At 46.2% G+C, this 15,232-nt stretch overlaps 1 protein-coding gene across 2 annotated transcripts in view; it reads left to right on the top strand.

Annotated features, from left to right (window-relative positions):
• The window catches only part of Mvb12b (multivesicular body subunit 12B), a 155,949-nt gene that overhangs the window by 13,036 nt on the left and 127,681 nt on the right, over positions 1 to 15,232 (top strand). For both annotated transcript variants that reach the window (XM_052182243.1, XM_052182244.1), the window contains exon 2: positions 323 to 445. In XM_052182243.1, coding sequence (XP_052038203.1) covers positions 323 to 445 — 123 coding nt within the window. The remainder of the gene's footprint in view (positions 1 to 322; positions 446 to 15,232) is intronic.

Genomic DNA, 15,232 nt, shown 5'->3' with positions numbered 1-15,232 from the left:
GCACACACCTGTAATGTGAGCACTCAGGAGGGAAGTAGAGGCAGGAAGACAGGAGTTCCAGGCCAGCCTGGAATATATGATAATGTGCTTTTGTGTTTGAGTGGAAATTACCTCCTGGTATGAGCCCTCAGCATTCCACACTAACAGCTTGAGGTGCGGTAGTTGAATTCTTGGTCTGAGTTCAGGGTCGGATAAGGCCAGTCAGGAACATAGAGCTCACTGACGAGCTGCCCTAGCACTCTCCGTCTACTTGAGACCTTGCTCACTCACATTAGATACTGACTATTGAATTGTTTGCTCTCCATTTCCTTTTCTAAACCAGGACCAAGCCACCATGCCTGAAGTCAAAGAGCTCTCAGAAGCCTTGCCAGAGACACCAATGGACCCCATCACGGGAGTCGGGGTGGTGGCCTCCCGGAACCGAGCCCCAACAGGCTACGATGTGGTAAGACACGATACCAGCTTGTCTGTTCTGCTCTCTGTCTCCTTCAGCTCCTGTGTGGAAACTGTGCTTCTTCCCTCCCAGAATTTAGGATGACCAGAAGAGGAAAGTCATGACCAAGGAGTGGCTAGGAGTGGGAGTCAGGGGACCTGCCGAGGCCATGGAGTGTGGGAATGATTTCCTGGCTTTGTCTGTGACAGGCTTTTGACATCTGTGGTGGTCACTTTTCACCTTTAATTAGATTCATGGATTTCTAAGTCACCTCTGGTTCTGATGCTTCGTGAAGAGAATTCCGGGAAGGTCCTGGGTGTGTAAATGTTCTGAGTGTGTTGCTTTTGCCCATAACCAGCAGGGAACTTGTACAGTGATTAGCTTCATGTGTGGACAGGAACTCTCAGTCAGGGCTTCTCAAAGTCAGAGCTAGTAATCAGGTAACTCTTCGTCATGGGACCGTCATGTGCATCCTAAGCTGTGTGCAGCAGTGGCCACGGCCTCTGCTTAGCTGGAATGAAGCTGTTTTGAGATGTTCCTGGGAAGGATAGCTGAGTAAAATCAGCCCCCATTGAGAACCTCTGTGGTGTGAGTCCGCATCAGATCCTCACTGCAGAAAGAGGAGTCCATAAAAAAAAGTCAAGAAAACAAAAACTCTCCTTCCCTTCACTGAGATGCTTGTGAAGAGATGGAGAGGACCCTTGTTGACAAAGATTTGCGGCTGGCCAGCCTCCTGTCTTCAAAGCCCAGTTGGACCGTCTAACTTTCCATAAAATAGAATCATTAGGTATGGCTTTCTGCCGTAAAACTCTTGGGGAAGCTAATAAAAATACTCCTGACCTGAGAAGCTGAAGTGTGTTTTGATGAATTGGGCTGAGGTGGCACTCTGTGTATCAGGCCTGCCGGGGAGCCCCTGCTCTGCCAAGGACCGGCCAGGGGCCCTGGGGGCTCAGGCCCCGGGCCTGGGTCTCACAGCTTCTTGCTGTTCTCTGTCCGTCAGTATCCATAGCATTCTGGCTGCACTTTTGGGGTCTTGCAGACTGCTTGGCTGTGGGCGGCAGATGGCCTTTGATAGCTTGGCTCTCTGGAAGCCTGACGGGGCACAATCTATCCCTATCATTTTCCTCTAATACCGAGCTCAAGGCAGTGGAGCGGGGGTCAGAGAGTGGAATTAATAAGCACATTTCACCACCACGCTGCACTGTGCATTTCAGTGGAAGGTGAGCAGGGCAAGAGGCTCACCAGCGTTCGCCTGTAATTACTCAGCCCACACATGGGCCTAACTCCTCTAAGAGCTCTTTCTGGGAGAGGGTGGCCAGTCCTCTGTTCATCTGACCTCTAGCCTCTTCTCAGATAAACATCTCATTCCCAAGAGCTCTGGCCCTAGTTCAAGGGGAAAGGTGGGGAGGGCAGGGTGAGAAGCAGCTCTTCCCCTTCTTCTCAGCTGGAGTTCCACATGAAGGCAACATGTGCAGGAATGTTTTGGGAAGGCTCCAAAGACTGTCCAGAGAAGGAGGAAGCCCTGTAAGCAGGAGGCTAGGATTAACCCCCCATCCTCTCACACACAGTGAGGCACTCTGACCACTCCTGCCATCAGTCAGCCTTAGAAAGGCTACTCCCCCACCTGTCCACACTCAGCCCCCCTCCCCTCCCCCACCTGTCCACACTCAGCCCCCCTCCCCCACCTGTTCACTCTCAGCCCCTCTCCCCTCCCCCACCTGTCCACACTCAGCCCCCACCTCCCCTCCCCCACCTGTACACACTCAGCCCCCCCCCCCAGTCACCTCCCTTCACTCTTCTACCACTGAGCACACTGGTGTTTATGTTGCTACTTTGTGAGTTCTTCCTTTTTCCACCCCTTTCCCACTCCTTCAGCCCCTGAACATTAGGAGAAAAAACAGAGGGAAGGGGCGACCTTACCCTTAGACCACTTTCTGCTGATAAGGGGTGTCAAGTTCCTTGGGGCAAATTTGATATTCACTGTCAGGATATCTAACTTCTTCTTGTTTCTTCTTTGTACATGACTACTTAACAAACCATACCAACAACCTAAACCCACCTCAAGCATCCCTAGCATTTATATACCCTCTGAAAAGTCCCCAGAATCACAAACGTCACGCAATATCAGAAACTATCTGCAGCTGGCAAATTTCACCTTTGCTAGAGCACGAGGCAAATCATAGTCAGCTGCTGTGGACAGTCTGAAGCAGTCCTGTATCCCCACCCCTGGGATTACAATGAAAACATATTCCTATTTCTGTGTTTTTAAAAAACAAAATTCTCACTACACTTCCAGCCCAGCAGTCTTGCTTCTGAGCCTTTTCTGAGACCCACCCCAATCTCTGAGAATGGGCACATCAGACTGTCACTCCAAGTCCTGGGCATGTGGTTGAAAGACAGACATGGGAGGCTGTTCTCAGAAGTCTGCAGAAATGGAGACAATGTATCGAGACAGCAAGTGATTTCCAGTGTCCTAGTCCAAGATGCTTCCCCAGTCCAGTGCACCTTTGGCATTTTTAACTTCAAGCAGCAGCAGTACCTAGAAAGTCTTTCTAAGGCAGAGGTGGGGGCTGAGTGTGGACAGGTGGGGGAGGGGAGGGAGGACTGAGTATGACAGGTGGGGCTGAGTGTGGACAGGTGGGGGAGGGGAGGTGGGGCTGAGTGTGGACAGGTGGGGGAGGAGAGGTGGAGGCTGAGTGTGGACAGGTGGGGGAGGCGAGGTGGGGCTGAGTGTGGATAGGTGGGGGAGGGAAGGGAGGACTGAGTGTGGACAGGTGGGGCTGAGTGTGGACAGGTGGGGGAGGGGAGGTGGGGCTGAATGTGGACAGGTGGGGGAGGGGAGGGAGGACTGAGTGTGGACACAGGTGGGGGAGGGGAGGTGGGAGCTGAGGGTGGACAGGTGGGGGAGAAGAGGTGGGAGCTGAGTGTGGACAGGTGGGGGAGGAGAGGTAGGGGCTGAGTGTGGACAGGTGGGGGAGGAGAGGTGGGGGCTGAGTGTGGACACAGGTGGGGGAGGGGAGGTGGGGGCTGAGTGTGGACAGGTGGGGGAGGGCAGGTGGGGGGCTGAGTGTGGACAGGTGGGGGAGGAGAGGTGGGGGCTGAGTGTGGACACAGGTGGAGAAGGGGAGGTGGCAGTGGGGGCCTGAGTGTAGACAGAGGTGGGGGAGATGACCGCTGGATCTGATATGGTGTCAGGAGCAGCCGTTTGAAGATGGGCAAGTGACAGGCTAGCCTAGGTGCAAATGGAGAGGATTCCAGGGTGAGACCTTACAGGTGGGCGGGGCCTGTGTGGTAAAGTCAGGCTGGGAGGTCGGGGGAGGTGCTGTCCAACAGCGGGTGATTTCCGTCCTGTGGCTCTTGTTCCTTCCTTCTGCAGTGTGCTGGGAAGCAGCCTTGGTGGTGGCCTCCAACTTCCACGTGCCTCCCTGGGCAGCATGTGAGCTACCCCCCTCCCTCCTTTCTTTCCCCACCTCTTTTCGTCTCCCTTTCTTTCAAGACTGTGGAAATTAATTAGGCAACAAAACATTTCCTCAAAACTGCTGGTCCTAGCCGGGGCAGTGGTGGTGCATGCCTTTAATCCCAGCACCTTGGGAGGCAGAGGCAGCTGGATTTCTGAGTTCAAGGCCAGCCTGGTCTACAAAGTGAGTTCCAGGACAGCCAGGACTACATAGAGAAACCCTGTCTCAAAAAAAAAAAAAAAAAAAAACAAAAAACAAAACAAAACAAAACAAACAAAAAAAAAAACAATCAAACAAACTGCTGGTTCTGCATTATTTATAGATACTCCAAGTCTCCCAGGTGTCTCCAGAATCACTGGAGCTGCTAATGTTTGAAGCATCAGGTATAGGGTGCTGTGACAAGCCAGCTCTTCTCTGGGCAGTGGGTTGGGTTTTAAAAGGACACACAGGTTTAAAACTGGAAACCTGCAAACGAGGAGCCAGTTATCAGGCACCAAAGCAGGAGAAGAAAGAAAACAAAAATAAATAAATAAATAAATCCCTCACAAAACCACCTGCTCAGTGTTGAAGCCGGCTAAAGAAAGCTTGAACATTCCCATCATGCTCAAGGAGTTAAAACCCTGGGCAGGAGGGTAGTGACTCTTGCCAAAAGCCTGTGGTACAAGTCAAGTGGAACACATGAGCCACAGTTGTCACTCAGTCACAGATGTGGCTGAGCCGTTACCCAGGTCTCCACAAAGGCCACGTTGTAGTAATAGGCCCTTGTTTCTCATAGCTAGAGGACAGGAGACCTCAGATGGGTCTGAGGTGCTATCCCTCCCATGTCTTACCCTGCAGCAGGCGAAAGGTGAGTAGCTTGCCCCTGTGGGCTCCTATGGGCCCCTGCTGGCCCCTGTGGACTCCTGCTGGCCCCTGTGGGTCCCCGGACCCCTCAGGGTGGCTCTGAGGGCAAGGGACTGCTTCTGAGCAAAGTCACGGAACTTGGAGGTTCCCACACCCCACAAGCCTCTCCTCATAGGCTCATTTCTGTTCAGAGCCAGCTAGTTTTGATAAAAGCACCAGGTGTTGCTCTTTGTTGTTTTGATAGAAAATACATTAGATCAAGATTTACTGAAAACACGGAAAGTGGTTTTATGACCAGCCTTGGGCCCTGGCTTCCTGCAGAGTGAATTTGGAAAGTTCCTGTGGACTGTCTGGAGACAGACCTGCCTTGAGAGGAGGGCACTTGGCGCTTGCTGTAGTGAATGCAGTGAGGCCAGCAAGACAGCTTCAGGAAGTTCTGTCAGGAACAGTGGCTTCCTGTGCCTGCAGTCAGTGACCAAAGCTCAGTTAGACAATGGGCAGGACAGCATCTTGATACTTCCTTCTGCTACAGAAGCGGCTGGCTCACTCTTGCAGACTTGTGGAAGATAAAGCCTCAATTATTTACACTCGCAGAGAAGTTAATTGTTCTTTTTTTTAATGTAGGATTTGTTTATGGATTTATATGGATTTATATGCACTTTAAGGAGTAACTCAAGCATGCTCATTCCTTACCTACAATCAAGTGACAAGGCAACAGAGGTGCGGTGTGAGCTTTGACCCCGTGGTAGTGTCTGAAAACACCAACATGGCTTCTGAACCAGGACTCTGAGTTTAATCAAATAATTTCTGGCCAGTGGATCATGAGATTGCTCTTGGAAAGATGGTTTTCAGATCATGGTTCCCAAGAGGAACAGTATGTCCTGCTGCTGGGCAGGGTCAGATAGGGACGTGTCAGGGCGGACAGGAGCCTGCAGAGCAGAGGCAGTGTGGGCATGAGCTTTCCAAGTAGCGTCTGCGTGCAGAGCAAGGCAGAGGCGGGGTAAGCAGACTTCAGCCCACCTAGAGGAAATGGCTGTGGCTCTGTGCCACAGGTGTAGTGTCTACTTGTCAGGTGTCTGGTGTCTTGGATGGCAGGAGCCTGATGCCTGAGAATGTGCTGGTTCATTTTTGTCACCTTGGCATATGCCAGAGTCATCTAGGAAGAGGGAAACTTTATTGAGGAGTTGTCTCCATCAGATTAGCCTGTGAGCGTATCTGTGGGACGTTTCCTTTTTCTGTTTTTTTAGGATTAATTTATTGTTTTTTATTTATATGTATATGGATGAAACTGGAGGAATTTGCATACACCCCATGAGTGCAGGTGTCAGCCGAGGCCAGAGGACATCCTGAGTTGCATGTCCCTGTGAGCAAGTTGCATGTGGGTGCTGGGAACTGAACCCGGAGTCCTGTAGAAGAGCAGTCCCCAGTACTCTTATCTGCTGCCCCGCATCTACCAGCCACATGTATGGAGCCCCCTGTGGGGCATTTTCTTGACTAATAATCGATGTGAGAGAGCCCAGCCCACTGTGGGAGATGCATCCTTGGGCAGGTGGACTTGAGTTGTATTAGAAACTCTGAGCAAGCCATGGAGAGCAGGTCAGGAAGCTGCATCTTCCTTGGTCTTTGCTTCAAATTCTGCCTCCAGGTTTCTTTCTGGTTCCTGTCTTGGGTTCCCTGGGGTATGGACTACTCCTAGAAGTGTAAAGTGGGGATACCCCTTTCCTCCCCACACTGCCTTCGGTCGGTGTTTCATTACAGCCACAGAAAGCTTACAGGGACAAGGTAGATGGGGAATATGGAATAGTGTCTTTTGGTTGATTTGTCAGAAGTGTGCTGCAAGGGAAGTCACTTCCTGTCTCTAAGACTAGCTGATCTGAGAGAGGCGGCTTGTCTTTGGGTTTGCTTGTGAAGCCAGCAAGATACCGAAGTATCATAAGCTGTGCTGTTCCTACCATAGTACCATTCCTACTGCTGGCCCCTGACGGCCACGCTCATCCCCGCTGCCTCCGCCAGAACCCCAGGATCCACTTCTCTTGTCTGCCCACTATAATTTTGTCATTTCTGAAGTGTGCTCATTAGTTTTTGTCAACATGACACAAGCACCTGTGGTCTGGGAAGAGGGACCCTCCACTGAGGATCTGCCTCCATCACACTGGCTTGTGGAGAGTCTGTGGGGCATTTTCTTGGTTGATAATAATTGTTGTGGAAGGGCACAGCCCACTGTGGGCAGTGCCATGCCCCAGGCTTGTGGCCCAAGGTTTTATAAGAAAGCAGACTGAGCAAGCCACGGGGAGTAAGCCTGTAAGCAACACGTCTGCTCCAGGTTCTGCCTTGAGCTCCTGTCTTACCTTCTCTCAGAGACGGACTATAATTTGTAGGCCACAATAAATTCTTTCCTTCCCAGGTTGCTTTTGGCATGGTGTTTGTCATAACAACAGAAGCCTGATTAGGAAAGGCCCTGTGTGAATAGATGCTGTCTTTAGAGTTTGGCTTTAATTTATCCAAACCACAGCCTTACTGAGAACAGCCTCATGTGCTAAGCGTTAGTTTTATTGATAAGTAACCCAGGGTGTGGCTGCACCACTCTTGTTTGCTCGCTGATGGAGGGTACCACTGTTGGCCTAATTTGAAACTATTGCAAGAGCTGTGCTCATGTGCAGGTTCTCATGCAACGTCAGCTTTTATTCCTGTGGCATGGAAGCATTTGCTCAGTGTGCAGTAGTTGTGTGTTTAGCTTTTAGGAGAAAACTATTCACTTATGTGTGGCTGTGGCTTATGAATGGTCTAGCTCCTCGGGGTCTTCTCCTGCCCTTGTATGTGTTTTTGCTGTTGTAGTCACTCCCATACGTGTGCAGTACTTTCATGGTGTCATTGTGTCCCTAGTGACCTGTGCTGTGTGTGCCAAGGTCTTCACAGGCCAATCCCTCTTCGGTGGGTCTCTGGGTAAGTCTCTTTAGGTTGTTTCTTAAATGGAGCACTTGATTTTTTACTGCTGACTTCCCAGGGTTCTTGACAGTCTAGTTGGGACCCCTCTGTGTGTAGACACTTTCTTCAGTAGGCATGTCTTCTCCCCTTAACACAGTGGTTCATGTGGTGAAAGCTTTAAAGTTTGAGCAGGTTCAGGGTCTCTATTTTGTTCATTTATGAATTGTTTATTTATGAATTATTTAAGTATAAGAACCTTTGCCAAGTATAAGAACTTTTCTGGAAAAGTTTCTAGTTTTCTACACATTTTATATTTCATGTAATATTTAATCATAATATTCATTTTAAAGTTAATTTTTATATAAGATGTGAACTTGAGCCGAGGTCCCCCTTTCCCCTTAGGAAAACAAAATGCCCGCAGCATTTGTGGCAAAAGTGATCTTTCCTTTTGAACCTGTGGCAGAAGTTATGGATGTGGGTCCCTTTGTTAGTACCGTGTAGCCCTGTTACTGAAGCTGTATAACAAGTTCTGAAGTCAATAGAGCTCGCTCCCCATCCCCCTCCTCCCTTCTCCCTCCTCCTCCTCTGCTTTGAGACAGAGAACTCCAATATGTAACTCTGCTGGCCTGGAACCCACTATGTGGCCCTGTCTATTCTCAGCCTCTGACAATCCTCTGCTTCGGCCTCCCAGGTACATGCATACATACATACATACATACACACATTTATTATTGGTATTTTTATTATTGTGCTTTCAAGCTTGTTAGAGTTGTCTGTCCTATAACTTTTAGAATAATTTTGTCTATACCAAGCAAACGTCTCTTGGAATTTTGGAGGGCATTGCCATAACCTCTGTGTAGGAGTCTAACGTCTTCGTCTTTCACATTGAACTTTCTTACTCATCCACAGTATTGGGCTCTTTGATTTCTTTCACAACATTTTCACTTTTTAAGCATACAAGTATACCCATATTTTGGTAGATAAGCGTGAATACTTTTTGAAATTGCATTTTTATTTATTGTACCTGTGGGAGCAAAATGTAGTGCATGTGTGGAAGTCAGAGGCAGCTTGCAGGAGTGCCCTCTCCTTTTCTCTTGCCCCTGAGGGAAGAACTGAGGTTTGGCTTTACCAACTGATCCATCTTACCAGCCCCAGAGCACTGAATGATTATAGACTGAGTTGTGCCTCTAATTTTGAGAGCTGATAGTCTATAGGAACATCGCTACTGACTGTGCTCCCTGACTAGCCTTCCTTTCTTGCTCTTGCTTGAAGCAGAAGCAGGGCAGTGAGCTTAACAACCTTGCTGAGTGGTCGATCACAGGGAAAATATTCACTATCAAGATTTGACTATGGAGTCAGCTGTAGATATCTGCACCAAGTTGAAGTTTCTGTTGACATTTTTCTGAGAATATCATGACTAATGGATGAATTTTTAGATGCCCTTTCTAAAAGATGCATCAATTGATCATGTGTGTGTGTGTGTTTTAATCCTGTTAACATGGTAGATTACATTGAATATTGATCAACCTTGTATTCCCTAAAATCTCATTTGGTGGCGATTTATACTCGTTATTGGCAAATTCTCTTTGCTAATTTTGTTAAGAACTTCTATGCTATGTTCATGAGGATTATCATTAGCTGTTTTATTGATTTTACACTACTTTTGTCTGTTTGATAACTCTAGATTCAAAAAATGAATTGGAAAGTACCTCCCCCTCACACACACACTGGTTCTACTTCCTAGAAAAGACTGTATAGTTGGTATTAATTATTCTTTAAATATAAAATGAAAAACTTTCAGGAAGCCTCCTGAGTCTGGGGATTTAACCTCTTTGAAAGTTTGAAAATTTCAAATTTAGTTTTCTTGATAATCAAAGGTCTGTTCACACGCTCTTAGTGAACTATGGCAGCTTGTGTGTTTAAGGAATTGCTTTGTTTGATCTAAGTTATCAAATGTGTGTAGAATTATTTGTAACAGTTCCTCATTCTTTTGATGTCTACAAAGGTTGTAGTAACTTGTTTTGTATTGATAATTTATATCTTCTCTTTTCTTAGCCTTCCAAGAAGCTAATTGGTTTTACTGATAATTTTCCCAAAAGCACCTATTTCATTGATAGTTACATATTGTTTTTTTCTTTCAATTTCATTGATTTCTGTTATTTTGTATTTGCTTTGGGTTTATTTTGCTAATTTTCTAGATCCTGAGACGGAAACTTAACAGACTGATTTGAGGCTTTATCCTTTTTATTCTTATTCTTTGAAAATTTAATGTTTTTTTAATCCTGTTCACTCCCTCCCCTAACTCCTCCAAGATTAACCCTTCCCATAGCAGTGAGCTTAGCTACATCACATCACCCACCCGGGATCTCTTTGGATTTGTGAATGACACGCACGCATGCACACACACACACACACACACACACACACACAGCAGTTTATGACATGCCATCACTAGCTCAAAGGCTGGGCACTCCTAAACCTTCCCCTGCTTCCCCAGGCCCAACAAGGGGAGTGGCCAGTGGCTTACATGGCTGGTTGGCTTTCTCTCTGCAGCTCTTACACCCCAGTCTCTTCCCCGAGAGTCATGGCGATTCCCTGCCTCCTTTCTTTCCCTCTCCCTAACTCCTAGCCTAAGAAAATCTCTAGGTCCCACCTCAGTCTAACTGTCCAGCCATTGGCCATTGGCTCTTTATTGATCAATCAAAAACCAATTGGGGACAAGGACCTACAGCATTTGGACATGCAGGTTCTAGATTTTGGGGGCTGGATTAATTCAAAGCATTAGAACCCACCCCCAACACCTTCCTTCCCTACCCACCCAATGTGGGGTCCTCTTTTTTTTTTATATATAAGCCATCAAGTCCGATTAGTGCTGCCCACAAGCTTGTGTATGTGTGGCCTTCCACTGGGGTGTGGTAGACTTCCCAGAGACTGCACCACTCTTAGAGAAAACAGATCCCCTCTCTCCCAGTACCCACCAGTTACCAGGAGCTCCTTAGTCCGAGGAAGAATGATGTACCCACTTTCCTGCTCCATTTGTGGATTTGGGCTAGCTCAGCCTCGCATGGGTCTTACACATGCTATCACTATTGCTGTGTGTTCACATGTGCAGCTGCCCCACTGTGCTCTTGTAGTCCTCCCTTGTAGTCCTCCACCCCACTTCTGCAATGGTCCCTGAGACTTGGGAGGAGGGGATATGAGAGAGACACACGTCCCATTTAAGTCTCTTACTCTGCAGCTGGGCCAGTTGTGGGTCTCTGTGTTAATTGTCATCTACTGCAAACAGACGTTTCTCTGGTGAGGGCTGAGAGACTCATAATCTTCTGTCAGTTTTCTTTTCAAGACTCATTTATGTATTCTATGTGTATGAGCACTCCATCTGTATGAGTGCCTGCACACCGGAAGAGGGCATCAGATCCTGTTATACTGGTCTGTGAGTCACCATGTGGCTGCTGGGAACTGACCTCAGGACCACTGGAAGGGCAGCCAGTGCGCTTAACCACTGAGCCATCTCTCCAGCCCCTTGTCAGGTTTATTTATTTATTAAAAATTTAAAGACACACTCTTACTCTGTAGCTCAAGCTTGTTTGGAACTTGCAGTGATCCTCCTGTCTCAGCCCCCTACATGGTAGAATTATGGATGTGAGCCTCCATGTGCAACTTTTCCTCATTTCTAGTGTGTTTTGTGTCCATATCTCCCTCTTGGCATTGGTCTCCTTGCTTAGCAGATTTTCAGGTTATTTACACTTTTCGGGACATTTAAAATTTTATTTAGGCGATGTATTTGATACATAGATACTTAAAATATGGTTTCCATATACAGAGAGGATTTAGTTACTGATTTCTAGTTCGATTCTGTTGTGTTTGGGAAGAAGGCTGATCTGGTTCTTGTAAACCCATAGCAGTGTGACAGTCTGCTAAGGGTGTGTGTGGTCTGTGCCTCGGGCACCTGGGGCCGTGCGTGCATTCACGCTCTGCAGTTGCTGGGTGAAGGTCAAGGAGACTGTTAACAGTGTTCACGGCCTCAGTGTCCTTGTTCGGTTTTGTAGGGTCCAACTGTTTTGTCAGTTTTTGAGAGAACCGTGTTGAAAGTTCTAATCGTATTTGTGAATTTATCTACTGATTTCTTTTCAGCTCTGTCAGTTTTTGTTTCACAGATATATGTTGCTTAGGATCACCATGTCTTCCTAGTGGACTAACTGATGAGTGTCACTTTTGACTGTTAATTACATTGTTTTATATGAATATAGATATTCCTTTCAATTAAGTACTCTTTTTTTTTTTTTAAGACTTTTAAAGCTACTCTGTCTATAGTCTTAGGGTTTCTATTGCTGCAATAAAATGCCATGGACCTAAGCAACTTGAGGAGGAAAGGGTTTATTTTGCCTACATTTTCTTTTCTTTTCTTTTTCTTTTTTTTTTTTTTTTAAGATTTATTTTATTATTATATCTAAGTACACTGAGGCTGTCTTCAGACACACCAGAAGAGGGCATCAGATCTCATTACAGATGGTTGTGAGCCACCATGTGGTTGCTGGGATTTGAACTCAGGACCTTCGGAAGAGTAGTCAGTGCTCTTAACCACTGAGCCATCTCACCAGCCCTTGCCTACATTTTCATATTACATTCGTAATTAAAGGGAGTCAGGGCAGGCACAGGAGGCAGGAACTTTTGCAGAAGCCATGCTTACTAGCTTACTCCCCGTGGCTTACTCAGTCTGCTTGCTTAGAGCACCCAGGACCCTCAGCTCTAGAATCTTACTGTCCCCACTGGGCTGTGCCCTCCGACATCAATCATCATGTAGAAAATGTAGAAATGAAGAAATTCTTACAACTGATATATCCAAAGTATACTTCTGTGTAGCCACCATCATCTCCAAAGGCTTCCTCCTGCCTCAGTTGTCTGTCCCTCACCCCCATCCCCATCAGCAGGGAGGCACTGATCCACTTCAGCCCTCTGCCTGCCTCCCCCACCCTCCCCTGCCACACCCACTCCCTGCCAAGTACAGTGTAGTTATTTGGTGATGCCCTCGCATTGTGGAGGATGTCAGTAGTTCTGGCCTAAGCAGCTGTCCTGCATTGCATCTCTGCTGACATGTTTCTGTTGGGGCTAACCAGAATGAAGCCACTGTGAGCAAGCACACAGACACGCATTCATTCCCTTTGCTAATTAATACCCAGCAGTGGAATGGCTTTAGCATTTACAGTTAAGGCAGTGACTTATTGGAGTTAATTTTTGTTTACCTTGATGTGTGGGTCAAGGGACACTTTTTAGCCCATTGTTTATTGTGTTGTAATCTTTGAAGATTACCCTTTCTTCAGTGAGTTAACATGAGCCTATTGTCTAAAATCAGTTGCTTGGTAGACACCGCCGATTGTTGTGCTCTGTATTCCAGGGCCTTTGGTGGCCTTGGCTTTGAAGCCATTGTTGGAGTGGGGTGGTCCTCACCTCTGTTCTCTTCAGCTTTTCCTTGGTTGTCCTAGGACTTTTGCATTGTAATAGAAGCTTAGGAATCCTTACCTCAGTGTCTAAAATACTCTGCTGGGACTTTGTGTGGCTGTGTGGAATCTGAGTCAGTTTGCAGGCTCTGGACATGTTAACAATTCTGGGCCTTTATGTCTATGAATATGGTATTTAAATATTTTAAAATTCCAACTACTTTTTCTTTTTCAGTGTGTAATTTGTGCAGATATTTTGTCAAAGTTATCCTTAGTTATCTCATATTTTCTAGTCTCTTGTGAAATGCTACTTATTCTCATTAATAAGAGTACAGGTAGCTATTGTTGCTATTAAATTAGTTCTTAAGGCTTTAAGAACAATCCCTTAAATAGCTACATAAGTAGCAATGGTGTCTATGAATACAAAGTTTTATTTCTTCCTTATCTCACAGCCTTTACAGCTTATTTTCCTGCCTTATATCAGTGGCTAGCATGTCCAGTGCACTACTGACTAACAGTTATGATTAGATAACTATCAGATTTCCATGCCCTATTTCCAGCCTTGGGGGAAAAGCCTTCAGTGTTTGACCGTTTAAATATGGCGTTGGCTGTAGGTTTATCTGTGGATACTGTGTAGCAGGGAGTACCCTTCCAGAAAGCTTTAGTTTTACGTGGAAGTTTAGTTTTGCCCAATGTTTTGTATGTTCCTGCTGCTGTCATATGAGTGGGCTCTCTTTAATTACTGGTGTGATGGAGCACACTGATGTGTGAATGTTAAACCAAACGTAAATTCCTAGGGTAAATACCATGTGGACACAAAAGATTGTCCTTTTTTCACGTTGCTTGATTTCATTTGCTAGAATTTCATTAAGAAATGTTATGTGTGGTGGGGGAATAAAAGATGAAGCGTGAAAAATAAATAATTTATAAAGAGAAAAAAGAAAAAAAGAAATGCTATACAGAGCTAGAAATGTAGTTGGTAATTGAGCACTTACATAGCGTGTATGAAACTTTGGGAAAACAGAAAAAAGGAAAGGAAAACAGAAATGTTATGCACATGTGCATGAGAAGTATGGATTACTGTGGCTCTCTGATCTTGTAATCTCTTTGGCTCTGGTACTGTGAAAAGGTGTCACTTTTTTGCTTTCTGAAGTGTTTACTGTAAATTTGGTATTTTTTTTCTTTAAATATTTGTAGAATTTACCCTTGAAAACTCTCTGGGTCAGTATGTTGAAAAGTTTGTAATAGGCTAAAGATGTAGCTAAGTGGTAGAACTCTTGTCTAGCATGTTCAAGGCCCTGGGTTCAATCCCTAGTGGTCCGAAAATACATAGAAGGATGGATGGATAGATGGATAGAAGGATGGACAGACGGATGGACGGACAAGGTGGATGGATGGATAGATTAAATAATTTGTAACATTTGCTTTTTCTTAAATGGAGGGATCTGAGTATATGTACGGGGGCCTGATGAATGTGTGTACATGTGTACATGCTGATAGCTGCAGGATATTGTGACACCGCCCCCCCCCCCCACACACACACACACACAGACAAGGACTGGAGTTACAGACACTTGCAAACCACCTAATCTGGGAACCAAACCCAGGTTCTGTGCAAGAGCAGCTAGTGCAGCTGATGGCTGAGCTGTCTCCGTAGCCCATGTTGGCTCTTCCTGATGAGCATCAGTAATTTATGTCCAACAAGACATCTTCCAATCAGTAGGTTTTCTGGTGTCCAGGCATAAAGTTCTTCATTATGTTCCCTTATTTTGTTTTTAGTTTTATAAGATCTGATAGTTACTTTTTCTTTAATTCTCAATAATGATAATTGATATTGTCTCCTTCCCCCCCCCCTTAGACTAGAGTTTCTCCAGTTTTATTTTCTCAAAGTTTTATTGGTTTTCTTTTCTCTTTTCTTGTTTTCTTCTTATCATCTTTAGACTTAGCGGCCTGGTTTCTAAGGGGGAGTTCTGTCCACTGACTTGGCAACCCCCCATATACACAAACATTAGTGATAAACATTTCCTTCTGGCTCTCTTGCCTCTCTCTCCCTTGCCTCTCGCTCCCCCTCTCTCCCCATTCGCTTCTCCCCTCTCCACATGCTCATGGCCGGCCTCTACTTCTCTCCTCTCTCC

This window comes from Apodemus sylvaticus, chromosome 5 (genome assembly GCF_947179515.1).
Source record: "Apodemus sylvaticus chromosome 5, mApoSyl1.1, whole genome shotgun sequence".
Lineage (NCBI taxonomy): Eukaryota > Metazoa > Chordata > Mammalia > Rodentia > Muridae > Apodemus > Apodemus sylvaticus.
The sequence above is the reverse complement of the archived record's forward strand: the minus strand, read 5'-3'. Positions and strand labels throughout refer to the sequence as shown.